Source organism: Oryx dammah, unplaced genomic scaffold (genome assembly GCF_014754425.2).
Source record: "Oryx dammah isolate SB20612 unplaced genomic scaffold, SCBI_Odam_1.1 HiC_scaffold_18, whole genome shotgun sequence".
In the NCBI taxonomy this organism is placed as follows: Eukaryota; Metazoa; Chordata; class Mammalia; order Artiodactyla; family Bovidae; genus Oryx; species Oryx dammah.
This window is the reverse complement of record NW_024070202.1, coordinates 86,937,783-86,944,481: the sequence shown is the minus strand read 5'-3', so window position 1 is coordinate 86,944,481 and position 6,699 is coordinate 86,937,783. Positions and strand designations below refer to the sequence as shown.

Genomic DNA, 6,699 nt, shown 5'->3' with positions numbered 1-6,699 from the left:
ATGGACAGTAGCTGCCACAACGCGACTGCCAAAATGTTAGCGACTGCTCCGGCCCGGGGCAACGTGATGAACACCTCCAAACCCTTGGCTTTCTCCATCGAAAGAATCATGGCACGCACCCCCGAGCCCAAAGCCCTGCCCGTCCCCCACTTCCTGCAGGGAGCCGTGCCCAAAGGGGACCCCAAGCACTCGCTGCATCTTAACTCGTCGATCCCCTGCATGATCCCCTTCGTGCCTGTGGCGTACGACACGAACCCGAAGGCGGGGATGACGGGCTCGGAGCCCCGGAAGGCGAGTCTCGAGGCTCCGGGGGCCCCGGCCTCAGCACCCGCGGCGCCCGCGTTCAGCTGCAGTGACCTGCTCAACTGCGCGCTGAGTCTCAAGAGTGACCTGGCCCGCGACGCGCTGCCGCTGCAGCAGTACAAGCTGGTAAGGCCGCGGGTGGTCAACCATTCCTCCTTCCACGCCATGGGCGCCCTGTGCTACCTGAACCGAGGTGACGGCCCGTGCCACCCGGCGGCCGGCGTCAACATCCACCCGGTGGCCTCCTACTTCCTCAGTTCCCCTTTGCACCCGCAGCCAAAAACGTATTTAGCCGAAAGGAATAAACTGGTGGTCCCGGCGGTGGAGAAGTACCCCTCGGGAGTAGCTTTCAAAGACTTGTCTCAGGCTCAGCTGCAGCACTACATGAAAGAAAGCGCCCAGCTTCTGTCGGAAAAAATAGCATTCAAAACCTCTGACTTCAGCCGAGGCTCTCCTAACACCAAGCCCAAAGTTTTCACTTGCGAAGTGTGTGGAAAGGCAAGTACTGGGGGTACGGAAGGTGGGGCGGGGGCGGTGAGTCTTCTTTCCTTCCTTCCTTCTAAATTTATTTTGTAATTATTTGTATACATTTGTCAGAGTGTTATCACCTCCTTCCCTTTCCTCTACCCGGGGGTGATCTCCAAGGGCTGTCTGGGCTAACCTGTTGTACTTGTGTTTAATTTTAAGGTCTTTAACGCGCACTATAACTTAACCCGTCACATGCCGGTGCACACAGGAGCCAGGCCCTTCGTTTGCAAAGTGTGTGGAAAGGGCTTCCGGCAAGCCAGCACCCTGTGCAGACACAAGATCATCCACACCCAGGTGTGTTCGACTGTATCAGTTTCACCTGGTTTGTTTCCGAACGGTTTTGTTTTTGTCTTAATGGCCGATAAACTCTTACTCCCTACAGTTAAGGTTTGTTTGAAATGTGCGGGCTGGACGAAGGGGAAATGCCGGTATTGTTTGCCTTTGTTCTGCTTAAAAGCATGAGGGAGAGCATGACAGTGTTTTCAGTTTTTCAGACTCCACTCAAAAACAACGTACCTTCACTTCTCTGCTTGTTTCTTCTTTCCGCTTAGGAAAAGCCCCATAAATGTAACCAGTGTGGCAAAGCGTTTAATAGAAGTTCTACTTTAAACACGCACACCCGAATACACGCAGGCTACAAACCGTTTGTGTGTGAATTCTGTGGCAAAGGATTTCATCAAAAAGGTATGGAACCCAGAAGGCGTTGTCTTTCGCTGGAGTCTTACCGAAAGCCCTCAGTTCTGGGGGCTGTTTTAGATGTGTTTTAAGTGCATCTGGCTACCAGCGCGTGCGTTGCCTTTCCAACCTCCTACCCGTAAGTGGGATTAGTCAAAGGCATGGCTCTTACACAGAGGGGATATTTCTTTTTAACCTCTTGTTCTCGTTTTATAGAATTGGATTAATAACTATTGTATTGAAATGTGGCGGGAACGACCTCATTGTCGATATTTAAAAATAACTTCGGGGAGCCGAGTGCAGGTGGGCATCTAAGTCCTGCCCGGGGCTGTCGCATCTGTGGCCCCTCTTCTCCCGCCTCCGGGTCCTTCCATCGTCTGCTCCTCCCTTTTCAAGCTCTCTTTTCAGGTCCACGTCCCTGTCGTTTGTCTGTTGCAGGGAATTACAAAAACCACAAGCTGACCCACAGCGGGGAGAAGCAGTTCAAGTGCAATATTTGCAACAAGGCTTTCCACCAGGTTTACAACCTCACGTTCCACATGCACACCCACAATGACAAGAAGCCCTTCACCTGCCCCACGTGCGGCAAGGGCTTCTGCCGGAACTTTGACCTCAAGAAGCACGTCCGGAAGCTACACGACAGCGGCCTGGGTCTGCCGCGCCCGTCGGCTGGGGAGCCAGGTGCGGACCCGTCGCCCCCTCTCCAGCCGCCGCCGCCGCCGCCGCCCGCGACGCTGCCGCCTCTGCCGCCGCCGCTGCCGCCCCCGGGGCCCCTGCAGCCTGGGCTCCATCCGGGCCACCAGTGATCAAGGCCAAAGTCTCTTCCCCGCCCCAGCCGGGGTCCCCACTCCCGAAGCAGCTGGCGGAATAGAGCTGGACCTCTCTACCCAAACTCGTCTGTAGAACCCAGGGCATGTTGGGCCCCACGCGTTAGCGCCAACCAGAAGCCTCTGAATACCCCGGTCTTTTCGCCTCTTGCATGCACCTGCTACATGGTTTCGTGTATTATATGCTATATAGGCACTAACAATTATGAGGAAACTTGGGGGTTTGTTTGTGTTCTGATTTTTTTTTTAATTTGGAAAGACTTTCATCTCGGGTGGAGAGATGGTGTTTCTTTTGTTTTTTTTTTTTTTTTTAAACAAATTTTCTGCTGTATTTATTGAGATCTGTATTATCCTACGTGGGGATGCTGCAACCGTTTTAATTTTATTGTATATATTCCCATTGTGTTGATTCTGCAATCTCGAGATGCCTGCCGATTGTTTATTACCATTTTCTCTTTCCCTGAGGTCAAAAACAAACTCTGTGTGTATGTTATATATACACGCATAGATGTGTGTGTCTGTTAAGACACATGCCACATTCATGAGCACACATGCACATATGCACACATACACATTAGATAAGGATGGTTCATTATGGATGAATTTGAAGTTGAAATTTTGGTTTTGATTCTTGCACGTGAAAACTGACTGTTGGAAATAAATCCTTGGAACATGCTTATTTAATCAACAACCTTCAGGGCTCTGTTCCTGTTTTTCAGCTAGAGATCACTGATGCTGACCCCCTCAGCCCTCTTCTATTTTAAAATATTCAACCATGGATTGGTACCGACAATCTTGGTGAAAAAATTCACCAAGAGCAAATAATAGTCTGTCCAAATAACAGCAAATTGTTACAACTTTGGTAAAGTAACAAAATTTGATTTCAGTTCAAAGACAGAAGATGTGGCGCTTTCTAACAGGAGCATATCTTTGTCCTGGACCATCGGATGTGTTTGTGGTGCAAAGTTAAGTGGGAACAACATATCTAGAAGGTGCATGTAATACGCTTCTTCGCACAGGATTACAAGGATGCCCTGTAAACGAGGGATCTATTGTTCATATCCTGGAGGCACATACTGACTTGTACACAGCTGGCAAAGGGAGCCTGCATGTTTTTATGTGTCTATGTATGTTTGTAGACGAATATACCTCCATTCAAGGAGGAAACATGGATGAAAACCAAACTGTGGCGGGTGCCAGGTCCTTGAAATGCTTCAAGTGTTAATCAGCAGCTCTGCTGTGAGCTCGGGCTCTGGTGTTTTCTAACTGCAAGTCTCTCCTGTTTTCTTGCCAAAACAGTGAAACAACTGCTAAAGACTTTAATTAAGAGGGGTAATTAGTTCAGATTTATCAAAGCCGGGTTGTTATACTATTAGCTGCTCAGTAGAAGCTGCCAGACAAGCTCCCAGCCCAGCCCAGCTATCCCGCTGCAGCGGGGCCACATCCAGGGAGAGAGGCTGGGGGTGGGGAGAGTGGGCAGCAGGGGTCCCCGTAGCCCCGGGAGCCTCGGGGTGCTTCTCGGCCCCTCCCTCGGCCTGGCGCTCCGGCTAGGCCAGGCTATGATGCAGAACCCACCGCGGATCCTCCACCAAACGCTTAGGATCCCCTCCCGCACCGGGGCAGGGCGGTCTTCCCTGCCCTCCTAGTGCCTCGATGGTCACAGGTCGCAAGAGAGGTGCGGGGGAAGGAGTTTAAATTTTTGATCTGGCCTCAAAGAGAGTCTTGAGGGGCGCTGAAGGAAATGCGGCGAGAAACAACAGGCTGGAGGAAAGGAAGATAGGCAGGGGGCAACTCCCGGCGAGGCAGAGATTTCCTTGTCAACCAGAACCCCACATTTCCAGGTAGTGGAAGGATTGACGGCTTCCAGGATCCGAGAGCCAACGACCCGAGGGGTTCCTCGGCGGTCCAAGAGTCAGAGAGGTGGTAGACACCCTGGGTGAGGCGACCACCAATGAGGGGGTGAGCGGGTCCCACAGGACACCCTAGCCAAGTTCCACCGGAACCCCTCTCGGGTTGGGGAGCCCAAGGCCCCGGGCAAGGAGTGGACAGCAGAGCTTCCGAGAGTAGGGAATTCCTGGTTCCGCGTGCAGAGGTCGGGTCTAGACTTCTCAGCCCTTGAGCTGGGTCGCACGCCCTTCATCAGTCACCTCATCGCCCCGGGGGCACTGGGACTCTGAAGTCCCAATCTGGCGATCTGGAAATCGAACCCCAAACTTTCTCTTTTCTTGACCTCCCCACACCTCCCCTTATCCTTTGCTGAGACTAGATCCCTGTTAGATTTAACTTCAGAAAGAGATGGAGAGTTTTGAAATTCCTTAGGTGGGTAAACTCTGAATCTACAATGCTAGCAGAACGGCCATTCCTGTTAAATATCGCAGCCAAGTGAAAAATCTTGTCGGAGGTGCTGGCCACATTCCCTCAGAGCTGCCTGAACCCCAGGGAGCTTGGGGGAAATGTCTCCTAGCTTACAGGCATCCACTTTTTCAGAGGTGGCTTAGTCGGATCTTGAAAGTGTTTGTTCTCTTTAGGTACACAGAATGAAGTCAGAGGTCATTATAAAGGGCAGAAAATGGCCTTTGCCTCTTGAATTTATTCTCAATAAGTATTTGAACTTATTCTCAAAACTAGGATGTAATTCTCCCAGACTTTCAAGGTTACACAATTTTACTAGTGGAAAAGAAAATGAGCATATTTGAGGAAAAATACTAAGCCATAAAACACTTACAGTTAGGAAGTACTTATAAGTAGTCCCTCCCATCTTTTAGCCCCTGCCAGTGTACCTTGACTTGTGTTGAAAAAGTTTTCTAGGGAAGGATAGGATTGGTCTGTTGAGGGGGGCCAAGGTATAGAGGATCTGCTATTGTAATCTGGAATGACCTTTTGCAGGTCTGATTTGGGATGGGGCAGCCATTCCAGAGAAGACAGGCAATGGAGCCGTTGTCTGTCTGGTCACACTACTTCAGTGATGATTAAGTAGGAGAAGCCAAAAGGAAATTCTCAAAACTAAGCACTCAGGAGAACTACTTGTCAGGAGGTGAATCATCGATGAACTTTGATTTATGACAAAGCTGTTAGAACTCACTGAACATCAAGGAGAATCTCTTTAAAGACAGGATGAGCTTAGAGATTAGTTTTGGAGTGGTGGCCGCTGGGGAAGGGGGTGTTGAAAATTGATGAAAAGGGCTACTTAGCTAATAGTCAATAGGAGACCTTACAGTTCTCCCACTTCTAACAGCTATTAAAAGATGCCCTTTCACTATCTAACCTGAATATTTGTGTTTGTGTGTGCTTATATAAATGTTTGTGTTCATTCATGAGATAGGCACCCCAATGGTATGCATCACAAATTGACTCATATCTCAATCCACTATCTTTAGCCAGCAAATTCTCTTCTTTAGGAAGGAAGAATGGCCAGTGTTCCGATTATCTGCAGAGGGAAACGGTTTATCTTCTATTCTCAGCTGGAGTTATTAATAACTTTGGGTACAGGAGAAGGTGGCCCATCAGACTGCAGGAACCAGTTTTAGAATGTTACTGATCTGGGGCCTTCATGTTTTGTTCACTTTGGGAAATCACAATGTAGAATGGAATTAATAACATAAGTAGTTAATGCCTTCAAATTTTATTTTAATCCAGATCCCAAATTCTGATTTCTAATAATCTCTTCTCAAAGGATATAAAATGTTACAACTTTTAAAAATTTAGTTTGAGAACAAGTTGTTATTGTGCAAGATTAGGACTGAAGTGTCAATTTTTCAATAGTAAATGAAAGGATTTTTAGGGGCTCATCAGAGCAGTTATTTGTTCATGAAGTTTGCAGCTTAGTGAGTTTCTTGTAGAACTTTGCTCCTTTCTAAATGTGAAAGGAAGGAATCCACAAGGTGCAATGGAATCTAATTTCCAGAAATGTGAACACTGTTTAATAATTGCCCCTTAGTTAGTGGCAGGTAAGTCAGAAATCATAATTTTGTTAGATGTGGTGACAACTCAAAGCATTGACTAAATTATAACTGTAGTGGAACATTTTGTCTCTGCAAAATATTTATCCCCAAATATATAGTATAAAATACAAATGATCTCAAATTCAAAATTAGGGATTAACATTTTTGTTTGTCACTTTATAAACCATTTTAATAGGTAAAACCTTTATGATGCATAAAGTGTTTGATTTTAAGGGATCATGACTTGCTCTGTTACAAACAGTATATTTTCAAAAGCATGAAAATTAAACACAAACCTAAATCTCAGTGGGTAACAATATGCAGTTGTCTGGTCCCAGGAAACATTGCCTTTTTCTATATTTTTGCCAAAAACACATGTTACTTTCACTCTAGAAATTTGTTTCCATTAGGTTAATTAAAGACCA

The 6,699-nt window shown here is 47.5% G+C and overlaps 1 protein-coding gene across 2 annotated transcripts; it reads left to right on the top strand.

The window, feature by feature from the left end:
- On the top strand, positions 1-2,312 carry FEZF1 (FEZ family zinc finger 1). Of its 2 annotated transcripts, XM_040259526.1 has the most exons (5): positions 1-429; positions 580-801; positions 991-1,125; positions 1,383-1,515; positions 1,945-2,312. In XM_040259526.1, the coding sequence occupies exons 1-5, from the start codon at positions 1-3 to the stop codon at positions 2,310-2,312; spliced, it is 1,287 nt and encodes a 428-aa protein (XP_040115460.1). The 2 variants fall into 2 exon arrangements, with proteins under 2 accessions (XP_040115460.1, XP_040115459.1); XM_040259525.1 differs by having other exon boundaries at positions 1-801.
- Positions 2,313-6,699: the final 4,387 nt, after the last annotated feature.

Excerpts from the sequence above, each read along its gene's own strand:
- FEZF1 (XM_040259525.1), top strand. The coding sequence starts at position 1 with ATGGACAGTAGCTGCCACAACGCGACTGCCAAAATGTTAGCGACTGCT. Across the intron at positions 1,126-1,382 it reads ACAAGATCATCCACACCCAG|GAAAAGCCCCATAAATGTAA; the intron begins GTGTGTTCGACT and ends CTTTCCGCTTAG. Across the intron at positions 1,516-1,944 it reads CAAAGGATTTCATCAAAAAG|GGAATTACAAAAACCACAAG; the intron begins GTATGGAACCCA and ends TGTCTGTTGCAG.